This window comes from Pinus tabuliformis, chromosome X, assembly GCF_031772625.1.
Source record: "Pinus tabuliformis cultivar Carrire ecotype Pingquan chromosome X, CPIR1, whole genome shotgun sequence".
In the NCBI taxonomy this organism is placed as follows: Eukaryota; Viridiplantae; Streptophyta; class Pinopsida; order Pinales; family Pinaceae; genus Pinus; species Pinus tabuliformis.
The window spans coordinates 1,714,297,488-1,714,313,538 of NC_142308.1; the positions used below are offsets into that span (position 1 = coordinate 1,714,297,488).

The window sequence follows — 16,051 nt, forward strand, 5'->3', positions numbered from 1 at the left end:
CCAAAAGTCATGGATCAAGCCAGATCTAATCTTAGCCATTGATTAGGGACTTAATCTCAACCGTTGATTTGTCAACGAGAAAAGTATAAGAGGAGGCTTGAGGGTCACTTGGAGAACACACCAAGAGATCAAGATTTCGACTTTCTGACGTTGGGTTTGCTGAAAAAGTTGAGAGAGTGATCAAAGTTGCAGCTGAGGGGCAGTGAATACAGAAGTAGAGAGGCAGAGATAGCACCGGGAGGATCAGCGCAGTAGCCGAAGAGAGGGACGCAGAAGCAGCCAAGGCTCACACAGAGCTAGCCAAGGCTCACGCAGAGCCAGCCAGGAGCTGCGCAGTGCCTGAGAGGGCCAGTGTGGGTGACGCAGAGGGCCAAAGGGCTGACGTAGTGCCTCCAAAGGCTAACGCAAGCCAAGCCGGAGAGACGCTGGGCTAGAGAGAGGCTGACGCAATCCCTAGAGGCTTACGTTGGGTTTTCGTGGGGCAGATTGGAGCTATGGAGCTGCCGGAGTGTTTATCCGAGGTTTCAGCCGAAATATCTGCTTCCAAGTAGAGAGGTACTACTGCTGAGATTTTTCTCTATTGGGTGAGCCGGATTTGGCACCTAGATTGTATTCTAAAACTGCTTAATAAATCAAACCCTCAGATAGTTGCACCGGTTTTCCCGCATTGGGTTTTCTCGAGGACATTAGTCCAAAAACAACAGTGTCACTTGTGTGCTTGTTTCTATTTCCTTCAATTGATGATCTATAATGTGTTGAGCATGCATTTGTATTTATTTCCAGTATTTACATGGTAAATAACTTGTTAATTAACAGAACAAGTAGGTAGGAATAAATCAGTAAAGTGCATGAAGGGTTTCTAACGTGTCAAACTTAGAAATTCCAACATGGTATCAGAGGGTGGTTACAGATCACAAGAGAACTAAGGACATCAGCTGAGCAGAGCAACAACAGTAGAAAACAGTTGTCCCGAGTGACAGAAGTTGTTCCTAGCAGAGTAGCAGCAAGGAAGGGGTGACACAGTGCCTGCATCATCAAGATTGAGCTAGGAAGAGGCAGCGCAGAGGTTGAGGGAGGCAAAGGCAAGCTCACGCAGAGCCACGCAAAGGCTAGGAGGGCTGACGCAGTTGGTTGAGGAGGCTGATTTGCTGGTACCGGGATTGCGTAGAGCCTAGGAGCTCTAACCTTCAGTTTGTTGGGGTTTAGGAAGTTGTGGGTAAGTTGCAGAGTGGAGCTAGTGGGGTACTGTAGTCAGAACAATACCTAACAGGGCAAGGCCAAGGTAGAGGGAGTTGCTGCCGAGGTGGATTTCTAGCCAAGGAATCTAGATCAGTGTTGCAGTTGCACAGACGATTGGAGAGGGGCATCTCGACATTGGCAGAAGGGTTTCCAAGAGGGAAATTGAGGCTCAGAGGAGTCATATCAAGAAATTCCAGGAGGGAAGTAGAGGAGCAACGAAATGGCACTACACGGAGTAAGAGACCAGGACAGACTGGACGGAGCCTCAAACTTCGTAGTCTGGAAGGCCAAAATCTTATCTGTACTAGACAGGAATCATGTCAAGCACTTCGCCTTGAGGACGATAGCTATCCTAGTTGATCCGGCTGATAATGACAGGTACGAGGATGCAATGGCGAGGGCTAAGAGTATCATCCTTGACGAGGTCAAGGATCATATAGTACCACATATTGCCGAGAAGAACACGGCACAGGAGATGTGGGAGGCCCTAACCAAGTTGTATTAGCATACTTCTGTGCAAAGGAAGATGCTACTAGAAAATTAGCTGCAATCATACTAGATGAAGAAGGGAGAACAAATCGACCCATTCCTCAGTCGATTGAAGGAGATCCAGGATCAGCTGACTTCCATAGGGGCAACGCCGGATCCAGAATTGATGGTGAGAACAGCCCTAAATGCAATCTCAGAAGACTGGGAGGTGTTTGTCCAGAGCATATTGGGCAGGGCGACCCTTCCAGATTGGGAGGAAATGTGGGTTGCTCTTCGCCAAGAAGAGATCAGAAGGCTGAGCAAGGCGGGAAGCAGCGGCAAGGGGATCAGAATCAAGGAGGAGGAAGAGGAGGAGGAAGATGTCGCCCTAGAATCTGAAGGAAAGTAGGAGAAACGGAAGAAAAAGGACCTCTCCAAGGTCAAATGCTTCCACTGTGGGGAGCTGCGTCATTATGCGACCCAGTGTCCAAGGAAGAAGAGCAAGGGAGAGGCCTCCGAGACTAAGGTCGCACCAGCAAGGGCAGAGAAGGAAGTGGAGACAGACGATGACTATGCCATGAGTGCACACACACCACTTGAGCGAAAGTGGGGAGACATCGAGCTATAGTCAGACGAACTACAGGCGATGAGGGGCAGGATCCTTGAGGTACCCAGCCTCTTGGATTAGACCTTGCTACAGAAGCCCCGAAGAGGTGTAGCAGTACTGGCGGGATGTCAGTAGAGATAGATGTGGATGGAGCGAGAGAGGGAGCTACAGTGTAGGATTCCCAAGACAGTGCGAGGCTAGCAGGCTGCAACAGTGCGAGAGGCACGGGAGTGTTGCACCAGTGGAGGATGGCACAGAGAGGTGTGCAATGGTGCGAGATGCATAGAGTTGTTGCAGCAGTGCAGAGGTCGGAAAGGGAGCACTTTTCAGTGACAGAGGGAGCTTCAGCATCAGGGGTGTTTCTAGCCCGACAGAGATGTCAGAGTTGGGAGATCAGTTACTTCTCAGTAACTGAGTTGTAGTGCAGCAGTTAGAACTTAGTAGTGGTAGTGCTATGGGCAGCATGATGAGAGGGGTTGCAGTGCAGATGCAGCAGTCGCAGTGGCAGGGCCATGCGCAGCAGCACAGATGCAGAGGGAGTTGCAGTACGGATGCAGCAGTGGCAGTGGCAGGGCCATGGGTAGCAGTATAGGATGCAGTAGGCCTCGCATCAGCACAGGGACCGATATCGGATGATCAGAGTGATGCTCAATGAGGAGTACTACTAGAGCACAGTCCTCGCTAAGAGGGAGTGTTGATTTGGGGTAGCATCGGATGTGCTCTAGCCACAAAAATTAGTGGAAAGGCTAAGGCACATGAGATCTCCAATACCCAGAAAGGGTTTGGGCATATTCTAAACAATTTGAGAGACATTAAAATAATTAATATTTTTTAATGGAGTCCCTAAGTCTAAACTTAGGGAAAATAAAATATTAATGTGAATTAATATAAAACTGTGTTAGAATGGTCCAAAAGTCATGGATCAAGCCAAATCTAATCTTAGTCGTTGATTAGAGACTTAATCTCGGCCGTTGATTTGCCAACGAGAAAAGTATAAGAGGAGGCTTGAGGGTCACTAAGAGAACACACCAAGAGATCAAGATTTTGACTTTCTGGGGCTGGGTTTGCTGAGAAAGTTGACAGAGTGATCAGAGTTGCAGCTAAGGGGTAGTGAATACAGAAGTAGAGAGGCAGAGATAGCACCAGGAGGATCAGCGCAGTAGCTGGTGAGAGGGATGCAGAAGCAGCCAAAGGTTCACGCAGAGCCATCCAGGGCTCACGTAGAGGCAGCCAAGAGTTGTGTAGTGCCTCAGAGGGCCAGCGTGGGTGACGTAGAGGGCCAGAGGGCTGACGTAGGCCAAGTCGGAGTGACGTTGAGCTAACGCTGGGCCAGAGAGAGGCTGACGCGGTCCCTAGAGGCTTACACTGGTTTTTCGTGGGGCAGATTGGAGCTGTGGAACTGCCGTAGTGTTTATCCAGGGTTTCAGCCGGAATATCTGCTTCCGAGTAGAGAGGTACTACTACCAAAAATTTTCTCTGTTGGGTGAGTCGGATTTGGCACCCAGATTGTATTATGACACTGCTTAATAAATCAAACCCTCAGATAGCTACACCAGTTTTCCTGCATTGGGTTTTCCTGGGGACATTAGTCCAAAAACAACGGTGTCAATTGTGTGCTTGTTTCTATTTCCTTCAATTGATGATTTGTAATGTGTTGAGCATGCATTTGTATTTATTTCCAGTGTTTACATGGTAAATAATTTGTTAATTAACAGAACAAGTAGGTAGGAATAAATCAATAAAGTGCAGGAAGGGTTTCTAATGTGTCAGACTTAGAAATTCCAACAGTTAGTGAACCAGAGTACATAGACTCAAACTTTTTGGGTTTCCCAAGACATTTAGAAGTGGGATCATTTTTGGCATAGTTTTTGAAGAAATTTTCCCGAAGTTTAAGTCCAAATTATATTTGGGATATTACAAACGACCAGTTGATGCACTTAAAAGAATCTTTGGCCTGTGTTTTAATTAGGTGTGCCAAAGGAAATCATTTTTCGAGTAGGGTAAATGCCTCCAGGTAAATTAATTTCTCATAAAATAATTGTTTAAAAAAGAGATTGCGAGGAACCACTTTGCCTGCCTTGATGTAAGGTCAGTTATGATAATGAAGTTGCAGCTTCACACTGGACACTTTAACATGAGACGATATATAGTTACCTTAAATCGGCTGCTTTCCCTTAATACATTAAACAAGTCTCAGATACTTAACAAAGTTCACTCCATTATATTAGTCGATGCCAAGCTGCTTTGTCTCAGGTTGCTTCACAAGCTTCTTCAAACATAGATAACAAAGAACACAAAAGTATTAGATGAAGTTTTAATCGAATTAATATGTAGTATGCACAACAAATCATTGAACAATTTTTTATATTCCTCATAGTAGGAAGTGGCCCTAACATTAAATAATGATCCAAACAGGAATTCTATTCAGATCACAGCAGTGGCAGAAAATCTTATGCTTTAATTCATATTCAGCAGAAATCTCTAAACCTCAAGAACATTCAGTACAATCAATAGGGCCATCCTGAGCAAAACAGACTTCTCTTTTTCATCCCAAACAGTATGAACTGCCACCAGCTAACTTTTGTTGGAAATCCCATGGCTTTCATAGACATCTGCCAGCATTTTGCCCAGCTGCACCTGTGCCTCTGTTGTCAAGTGAAGTTTGTCCTCCTTGAGGAGAAGTCCTTTGGCATCAACACAGTAAACATTTGGAATGTTAACACCCAACTGTGCTTCCCTCACCTTCTGCACGAGTTCACTGTAGGGAGGATCCCCCACAGTTATAGCAACCTGCAACAGACCGCATTCAGAACTACCCATGAAACAAATGAGAAACAAATATATATCCAAGCCATTCATGCTCTAGGTTCAACTCAGCTAGGAAAGTAAAACAGAGAATCTTCATAACAAATAATACAAGAATGATTAAATTTTATAAGAAAAAGATAGAATCTAAGACAAGTGGCAGGGTAGCGTAACTTAACCAATGATTAGCTACCAATTAGTGCAAGATTGACTAACCTTTGTACATTCCATCATATTCCAAGTCCTACCAGGCTTTCTTGCCATAATGTCTAATGATGACGAAGATGATATTCACCATCCCTTGGGACTATTAAGGTCTATTGGGTAAAAAAAGGAATCACAATAAACATTCTTTATTATTATATTTGAAGATTATGGAAATTAAAGTATCAAGATCAGTATGGTTATCAAGTACCAAGATCATCAAGGTTTCCTTAAATGAGGAGGACTTCAAGAGTAATTAGGTTGTGAGACTTAGTGAAGTTATGTCTTATATTATTAAAGGTAGGGCAAGTTAAAAGAAAATGGTGTTCATGCACAACCTCCTTTGCATCACAAATTTTACAAAGTTGTTCATCTCAATATGCTTTTGGGTAATCTAATGACCAGTTTCAATATGGAGGTCATGAACATTGATCCTAATTTTGGCAATATCATTTTGTTCTTTAAGCTAATAATGTTGGGAAAATAGTTTTGATCAGTGAATTAGGAATTATAAAAGCTTTGTAGTATTACAACTTCCTCTCCTTAATGATTTTATTGTTGTTTAAGGCTTATCTTTAAACTTCAGAGGGATGTAAGATGTAAGATTGTGGATATTATTGATTTAATTATCTTCTTTTATGTTCCAATAGTTAAACCAAGCCTCAGAACTACTAGCCCAATCTCTTTCAAATATTAAATCTCCATCCCCTCACCTGTGCTTCTCTGTTAACTAGCATTCCCCCACCTTGCTAAAATCAGATCTTCCCATTGGAGGCCTTCTCAATAAGCGTTATGTTCCTCCTCTACATTTTTACTAATGATTCTCAAAGACGTAGACTAGCAGCATTGCAGTTGGGCATATCCAATATTTTATTAGGGAGTTTTTATGGCAGAAAGGGCACATTTCCTGTGGTTGCAGAAGGAATTAGAAGCAGTGGTGGTTGATTCCATGGAAACAAGATTAGAAGATCACTTAAGAGTCATTTTGGCTCCCAAAGAACATCTGCAAGTTTGCGAACAAGTGCATGGAGGCCAGCTGTTTCCTTCATCACACTCACACATAATTTAGAGAACTGTATCAGCTTCTCAAGAATTGGTGTGAATTAGAATGGATCATAGACCTTTAGCAAGATCTTCAGAGCTATCCATAGTTTTTTTGGATTTGAGATGTGTTATAGTTTAGTACAAGTTATTCAGAACTTCCATGAAGCACTGTCTAACTTGTTTGATCTATATGCATCTAACATCCCCATCCAGTAACCCCAACCACAAGATGAGTAGCTATGACCACAAGATTCCAAATTCCAACCCACAAAGGCCAAATATTCATAATAACAACTAGTTAAGCCTCCTAGGAAAGACCAAAATTTGATATAATGCATGTCTAGGTGTGAAGGAAATAACAAACATAATCACCAACAGCATGCATAATACAATGATTTTCATATTAGCAAATAAACTGTGTTACCGGATCCACGGGGCCTTGATGCTGGATCCATGGATCCTCGTCTCAGATACAAATACGGATACAAATCCACCTAGATCCACATAGTATCCACTACGTAAACGGATCCTTCAAACCCGGAAACGTATCCCATGCTACCTGTTGTCACACGGAATGTCTAGGCACCACGACAACGGCTCAGATCGGGGGTTGTCACCCTGATCCCCAATCTCTCCATTTAAGATATCTCCCAATAGAAAGCTAAGGGGGGTAGACCCTACGAAAATGGAATGGAGAAGAACTAGTTGGAAACCAACCAATTCAAGAGACACAGTGAAGCGACCAAGTACTTGTTTTAGATTTAGCAAGACCTGTAGGATTTGATTAGATTTAAATGATTGATACCAGTGCCTTACGGAGTCAACTATCTTACTATGAAATTTAGGACCAAGTAATTGATTAGAAACTATTGCTTGGATGAATAACTATCTTATATGAAGTGCAAATCGTAAAACTAATGTGAGATGCAGGAATCTTGATTAATTTTAGTTAAATTCCTATCTAAGTTTTAACCCTTCAATCCTTTCTATATTGAGCTTTATTCCATAGTACGTGGCAGAGAGAAGATAAGGTGAAGCACAATAAGGTGTGATTTGAAAATCTAACATACCCGGTGCCTCCGGCACTACAGAGAACTGTGGCACTAACGACTGCAAGGTCACCGTTTTAAGTATTATTAAAAGTAGGCTTCTCAAGCAAAGATGGATGGGTGCCTATCGTTTTATCGACCAAGCTTATGCTTGGAAGTAAATTTTGATTATGCAGTACTAACTTAATATGCATATGCATGAGATGATTAGAAGATGAGATGAAGTTAGATTCAAGGATTGAAAGTGCTTATGCCACAATCTGCTTCAAAGTTATAAGCCAAAAACCTTTAATCGCCCAAAATGAATATTCACTTTACTAGACTAAAAGATAAACTTCTCAACAATATGCTTAAAATATTACAATGTAATGCCCAATTAAATCACAAGCCTATCACTTCAATTCTTTTTAATGTGATTATAGCTCAAAGAGAACAAAAGATTCTTCACAATTTAATATCAATGCTAATTATATAGATGCTCAAAAAATAATACTCAGCTTAGGAAACAACAGATATGCAATTTATCACAATTCCATGAAAGAGTACATAGCAATTACTTGAAAAAATTCTCAAAGAAATATGCAATAAATATCCAATAATTCAAGCAATTAAAACCACGCTTAGAGTTAATTAGACTACAAGCAATCTCAATAGATGTGAAGCATAAAATGTTCAAAACCCTTAGCATGCAAAAACTTAAAAAAGTAAATTTCAAAAATTAATTACCATGTAGAACCATGAAATTCAAATGCTAGACACTTCAAGTGACCCCAATTTAGAAAATTTTCTTGCTTTCCTATGGTCAAACTTTAGAGATGATTTAAAAAATAATTATATGTGTTTTGACTATAGAGATTTAAGAAAAAAAAGAAACAAAAGAAAAATTACCCCTCAAAAGATTTCGCTTTTAAGATTTAAAAAATCCCAAAAGCTTAACACAAAAACCCCAAAAATGAACTTTGGATTAAAAATTTAATTATTTCTTCAGCAAATTTAATGTGCTAAGTTTTATGAATGATGATTAAAATTTTAATGTGGCCAATATAAAAAATCAAAAAATACTTAATTAAATTTTTCATGGGCCAAAAGCTACATAAGAATTTAATTCAAAATTTTGAAACATTGAAAAATTCCGAAGCCACAATTAAAATCGAAATTCTAAAACAAAATCAAAAATCAAAAAATGAAAGCAAGCTCATAAAAATGAAATTCAATTTTTAAAAAATATTTGTTAAAATTGGCAACTAGGGCCAAACTCCATGTGGGACATCTTATTTATGGCAACTGATATTTTTCTTGGACTCCTCTCATCGAGAGGTGTAGGATTGATCTAAAAATTATCAGATTCCAATAAGTATTCATGGAGTTATGAATTTATTTGTGTTATAAGACAATTCGTCAAGGTCGGCCAGCAACCAAATAACCCACACATGTGCTCAACGTTTTAGTATAAAAAGAGGTGACTTGATAGTCATTTCTACACACACTTCACTCTTGATTTCTCTCCACTTGTTTTGGGTTCTAGTGGAAGAGATATCTAAGAGAGGAATACCCTAAACGCGGTTATTTACAGCCATACACCATTCTAGATGAGGTTTGTTCACACTTGCAAGGAGGCCGAGTTTGGAAAGGAGAATTACAGAATGTTTGAGGGAAGCAAGAGGTAAGGTAACACTGTTTCGAAAGGCTGTTAGTGTGCAGCAGAGGTCTGTGGTAGGCCGCAGGCCTAGCCACTCCAAAACAGGCCAGTGTGGAAGTGTTAGGGGCTGCCATATGCCCAGAACAGCAGCATGAGGAGGCAACAATCTACCTTGACTAGGATGCAGTTCATTAAGGTTGTTCAAGGTATGTGTTGGGCATGATTGTTGGGTTGTTGTAGGTTATAATGGGACAGCAACAACAACATGGCAAGCATTGCACAATGGGACAGCATGGGACAACATAGCAAGCAAGGTGCAGCAAGCACATGGGGGCAAGCATGGTGTTGCAAGCACATGGGATAGCAGTACGGCAACATGGTTCAGCATGCCACATGGGACAGCAATGTGGCAACATGGTGCGGCAATGGCACATAGGAAAGCAATGGTACATGATGCATTACAATGATGGGTACAGTCATGATTAGTGAAGCATGATGAGATGCAGCATAGTGATGATGGGTGCAGCATGGTGATGGAGTCACTTGGGAGAATCAGTTGAAGCAGCATGTCTTCAATTGAGTTCAACTACCTCATGTATCATCTACTTAAAGATGATCTATGCTCTTATTTAGATAAGTCAAAGTGTTGACTTCGGTTGCATATGTACTATCTCTCTCTCTCTCTGCTGAACTATTGAAGAACATATAGAAGAATTGATTAAGGGTTTCCCCACATTGGGGTTTGTCCCTGGATAGCGCCACATCTTGTGTCCTCTTGTCTTGGCTTGTCTTCTGCGATTTATGTTTATGTTCTATCTACAATTTACTATAATGCCAATGTGATTGCTAATCTGGAAAAGATATTGAGCTAACTGTGAAAATTGAAATAAATTGCTCTAAACATAGAACATACTTAAACTTAGCATGGTATCAGAGCTAAGGTGAAGACAAAGTCCAAGCAAGAGTGAAAGAGCAATCATCGAAGATAGTTGGGAAAGGACAAAAGGATCAAGGATTCCTCATCCCTCTTCAAATTTACCAAGGGTGAAGTCGAAGCAGAGAATATTATCAAAATGGCGCAGCGGAAGCTTTTAATGGCCTACCGAAAGATCACTTCAATGGGAAGTCTGGATCTAAGGGTAGAAGGAAAGGCAGATGCCTTGTCTGTAATAAGTTCGGCCATTATGTGAAGGAGTGTACGATTGGTAGGGACACATCACTTGATGATGATAACAATCATTCTAGGGACATCTTCAATGATTGGAGGAATGACAGGTAATGCAAGTCATCAAGGAAACGGTCAACTCTTCAAAGAAAGCAAGGAACTCCAGGTATGAAGAATCAAATGTTGTTTCTGATAAGATAAAGAAGCATTATCTTGTATTGGCCCTCTCCTTCAGACTCTTTGGGAATTTGGCTTATTGATTGTAGTGCTTCAAGGCACTTCATCGGATAGAAGGGTGCTCTCTCTAATTTGGTAGAGATGGAAATAATCATGGGATTATACCCACCTATCACGGAAAGGGTGTAGGGAATGTTACCCCTCAATTGAATGAGGGTAACTCGATTCATTTACAGAATCTCTTTTATGTACCTGATCGCAAGAAGAACCTGGTGTCCATTTCGGCAATGGAAGTCAAAGGTTACAGCGTGGCATTCATCGATGGAAAGGTACGTGTTTGAAAATAGAATTTTCAAAGATGCTTTTATCCTTGAGTTCAAGGTTGGTAGTCTATATCAAGTTGCAGGATCATCCATTGGGGACCATGTCCGTTGTCACATCTCATCTATAGCACCTGAGGTCTACTTATTATGGGGCCCTACTCGATGTGAGTCAGATGGTGATAAGGATGCCTGAATTCAAGAAGAGCATGAAGGTACATGTCTGAGGTGTACCGAAGAAAAATCTTACAAGGGGACCATTCCCCTCATGTAGCAGGTCCACAGGTTTAGAACAACCCAAGGGGTTTGAGACTCATGATCGGGAATCTCATGTATGCAGATGGAAGAAAGCCCTCTATGGCTTGAAGCAAACACCCCAGGCTTAATATGAGCGGATTGATCGCTGTCTGATGAAGTTGAGATTCACTAGTAGTGAAGCCGATCCAAACCATTGCTTGAAGGTTGTGGATGATAGACCTCTCATATTGGCACCTTTTGAGGACGACCTCTTTCTGACAGGTGCAGACCCTCTCATTTGCAGAAGTAAGAGGGTGTTGGATTCCAGATTTGGAATGGTGAACTGCAAACCTGCGACTACCTCAATGGAGCTTAACTTTCAGAATTTATGTGGTAGTTATGTCGGACCAGATTTGGGAAATGCCTCTGAGTTTCATAAACTCATTCGCACTGATGTTCTTGGTGAACTTCCGTCCAGATATATGTTTTTCAGTTAGCATGTTGGGCCCATATTTGGTTGAGCCTCACTGGGTTAGTGCCAAGAATCTTTTGAGATATCTTTGGGGCACAATCTCTCATGCATTGAGATACATTGTCGGAAATGTGAAGTTGCATGATTATTCGAATGCTGACTGGACAGGCAGTGTGGAGGATCACAAGAAGCACTTCTGAGTGTTGGTTCTCTTTGGGTTCTGCTTCGATATCCTGGATGAGCAGGAAGCAGAAGTCGGTTGTTATAAGCACCGCTGAGACTGAATACATAGCTACGAGTATGACCTCGTGTGAAGCTGCCTGGTTGTGGAAGCTCTTCAGCGAGTTGTTTGTACACATAATGGATACCACCATGATCTTCTGTGTCAACCAGAAGGGGATTCGATTATTGAGGAATCTCATATTCTATGATTGCTCCAGCATATAGACATCAAATACTACCTTATTTGGGATATGGTACATTGATGAGCAAGAAGGCTCCATCACATTGGGACTGAAGTGCAATTCACAGACATTCTGTCGAAGCCCCGAGGAAAGGTCAAATTTGTGACTTTCCAAATCGAATTGGAGTCATTGAGAGACCCTCTAATGAGGGTCCTGCATGATGCATTTATTGAGCTCTGGGAACTCCAGGGGGCTTGGGGCACTTCTTGGAGCAACAAGTGACCATAGGGCGACTCACCCTCCCCTAATGGTGCGTTGTGTATAGGGTGAATGGTTCAGCCTTCCCCTGTGATACCCCGTGGCGACTTATGAACAGGATGAGTAATTCTCCTGTTGAGGCATCCTACCCATGCAATTTGGGACTCATGGGAAGTACCTCTCATCTGGCGAATGAGTAGGGAAAGGGGGTTAGGGACCATAGTAGTACTATCGATGGACGCATCGTTGTATCTACCGTACTCCCTATGCTAGGATGACCTCCATTGATCTAGGATCAATGAAATTGATCTGGGATCAGTATGAGTGGTTTGAGACACTCTCTTTTGACACTGATCTGGGATCGATTGGAACTAACTTCGGGTCAGTAAGAGTGATATGACTCACTCTCTTGGAACTAATTTGGGATTAGTAAGAGTGGTATGACACGTTCTCTTCATATGAAACTGAATTCAGGTCAGTAGAGAATGGTATGAGACATTCTCGATCAATTCTTCTTCTTCATGGTTGAGCAGAGTAGAGCAAAGCAGAACTGAGCAGTGCAGGGCACTATTGGCAGAGATAGTACAGTCTGGCTGATGGATCAGCAGATGGAGTTCTCCCTAGTTGAGAGGGAGTGTTAAAATTAGCAACTAGGGCCAAACTCCATGTGGGTCATCTTATTTATGGCAACTGATATTTTTCTTGGACTCCTCTCATCGAGAGGTGTAGGATTGGTCTAAAGATCAGCGGATTCCGATAAGTATTCGTGGAGTTATGAATTTACTTGTGTTATAAGACAATTCGTCAAGGTCGGCCAGCAACCAAGTAACCCACACATGTGCTCAACGTTTTAGTATAAAAAGAGGTGACTTGATAGTCATTTCTACACACACTTCACTCTTGATTTCTCTCCACTTGTTCTGGGTTTTAGTGGAAGAGAAATCTAAGAGAGGAATACCCTAAACGCAGTCATTTACAGCGATACGCTATTCTAAATGAGGTTTGTTCACACTTGCAAGGAGGCTGAGTTTGGAAAGGAGAATTACGGATTGTTTGAGGGCAGCAAGAGGTAAGGTAAGACTGTTTCGGAAGGCTGTTAGTGTGCAGCAGAGGTCTGTGGTAGGCCGCAGGCCTAACCACTCCAAAATAGGCCAGCGTGGAAGTGTTAGGGGCTACCATATGCCCAGAACAGTAGCATGAGGAGGCAACAATCTACCTTGACTAGGCCGCAGTTCATTAAGGTTGTTCAAGGTATGTGTTAGGCATGATTGTTGGGTTGTTGTAGGTTATAATGGGACAACATTGTAGAGCAATGCTACAATGGGACAGCAGCAACAGCATGGCAAGCATGGCACAATGGGACAACATGGCAAGCAAGGTGCAACAAGCACATGGGGGCAAGCATGGTGCTGCAAGCACATGGGACAGCAGTATGGCAACATGGTTCAGCATGCCACATGGGACAGCAATGTGGCAACATGGTGCAACAATGGCACATAGGACAGCAATGGTAGATGATGCAGTACAGTGATGGGTACAGTCATGATTAGTGAAGCATGATGAGATGCAACATAGTGATGATGGGTGCAGCATGGTGATGGAGTCACCAGGGAGAATCAGTTGAAACAGCATGTCTTCAACTGAGTTCAGTTACCTCATGTATAATCTATTTAAAGATGATCTATGCTCTTATTTAGATAAGTCAAAGTGTTGACTTCTGTTGTATATGTACTATCTCTCTCTCTTTGTTGAACTATTGAAGAACATATAAGAAGAATTGATCAAGGGTTTCCCCACATTGGGGTTTGTCCCTGTCTAGCGCCACATCTTGTGTCCTCTTGTCTTGGCTTGTCTTCTACAATTTATGTTTATGTTCTATCTGCAATTTACTATAATGCTGATGTGATTGCTAATCTGGAAAATATATTGAGCTAACTATGAAAATTGAAATAAATTGCTCTAAGCATAGAACATACCTAAACTTAACAATATGAAAGTCACACTCATAAATTTAACCAAAGTCAAAAGAATGAAAACAAAAGGAGAGAAAGGTTGTTAGGGTTTTCGAAGGAGATGGACGATGGAAAAGAGAAGGTAATGCGATGAAGAGGAGGGGCGAGCTTGGGCAGCTGACAGGGAGGAGAGGAACGAAATTTGAGGATGAGGGAGTGTTTTGTGTGTAGGTCGGAGAGCGGCAAAAAGGAAGCAAGATCCTCACGACAGGGAGAATGCAGCAAAGGAGGAACGCACAAGAAAGAAGAATGCGACAAGGTAAGGAGGAGAAAGAATGCGGGAGGGAGAGGAAAGATAACGCGAAAAAGGAGAGAGGACGAAGGAAAGGAAAAGGCAGTAGGTTTGCAGAGGAAAGGGAAAACAAAAATCGTGACGAAGGAGAACGAAAACGCAGAGGACACGAGGGATAGCATGGGCGGCGTATCAAGATTAGGATTGCGAATCCACAGGGAATGAGGGTTGAGTAAGGAATGGAGAGCAAAGAAATGAGGAAATGCGTAGGAGCTGAGGGCAGAGGGAAAAAAAGGTCGAAATTTGAGAGGAGTAAAAAAACGCAGCAAAGAGAAGTGAGGTTGCAAGAGGAAATGAGGGCTATCTCTGGCCCGAAAAGCAAAAAAAATTAACCTTAAAAACCTCCACCTGATGTATTTTTTTTTAATTTATCTCAGAGATTTTGTGAGAACCCTGAATCTGAAGTTCTTTGCTGAATGATTTGAAATGAATAATCCCTGCAAACAAATACTTTCTGAGACAAGATCTTTCCCTCCAGGGCCTAGATCTATCTCAGATCTTAAAAAATTTCTTTGAAAAACCTTCAAATCCACACCTACAAGAATGGAAAACAAAAAATAATACTCAGATCCCGATATATACAAAAAAAGTAAATAAAAACCCCAGAAACCCAAGTTATAAAATTTTCAGATCTATACAAAATATTTATAGATCTATGCACAAAAGTTGCGGATCTGTAAGATCTAAGGAGTATGAGTCCAACTCCACTCCCAGATCTTAAGATCTAAGGCTCTTACTAGCCAGATCTATCAATTTTTCCACAAAATATTTTGATTTTTTAGAGAGGTACTAGCCCAAAAACACCTTGCAGAAAAGGAGGCTTAGATAAATCCTAAGGTTGATATGAGGTAGGCTTTTCAAAAAATGTGTTGAGAGTTGGCTGGTCCAACCGAGGACTATCCCCAAACACTCAATGAAAACCTGACAGATCTTCTGCAAACACTAGATCTTCCATCAAATCAAGTAGAGAAATAAGATAACAATAAAATTCTGAAGAAATAGAAATACCTGCTAATTCAATGACAATCAAAATTAAAAATGTTACCCTAGATCCAACAAACTAAATAAGATACATGCATTCAGATTATTCTAGGAGAGCTTGTGATTGATAGTTTTCACATAATATTAAGCAGAAATTAAAACAATGTTACCATAGATTCATGAAGAGGAACACCACAGCCAATTGAAACCCCATTAGTACAAGAGAGCTTCAAAGCTTAGTACACGATTCAAAGATCGGATGAAAAAAAACTGACACCAACCTCTAATTTATAGGTAAAATTTCCAACAACTAGTTGGCTTAATCCCTGTCAAATTAATCTCGACCGTTCATAAAAATTTAATTAATCTTTAATCATCACTGTCGAAATTATTTAATTTTTGAGGAAAAATCGAATTTTTCATTTAATTGATTTTTAATTAACTCAAAATTAATTATTTTGAGTTAATTTTCTCAAAAAATTAACTTTGACTTAACCACCAAGGCCCAAGGGTCCAAAATTTCTTGGTTTCCTCAATATTCCCTTGGCAGGGGACCTTCAAAAATTAACTTCTTTGAAACCCACGAATCACCTTCGGAGAATTTAATTTTACCTAAGACACAAAATTAATTAAATTTCTGGCTTCGGATTTTTAATATAATTTGCCCAGAAAATTTAA

The 16,051-nt window shown here is 41.3% G+C and overlaps 1 protein-coding gene across 1 annotated transcript in view; it reads right to left on the reverse strand.

Annotated features, from left to right (window-relative positions):
• Positions 1–4,616: 4,616 nt before the first annotated feature.
• LOC149146604 (putative carbohydrate esterase At4g34215) overlaps positions 4,617–16,051 on the reverse strand; it is an 84,762-nt gene continuing 73,327 nt past the window's right edge. Inside the window, exon 3 of the mRNA XM_089449429.1 lies at positions 4,617–5,104. Within this exon, the coding sequence (XP_089305555.1) occupies positions 4,889–5,104 (216 nt within the window). The 3' untranslated portion in view covers positions 4,617–4,888. The remainder of the gene's footprint in view (positions 5,105–16,051) is intronic.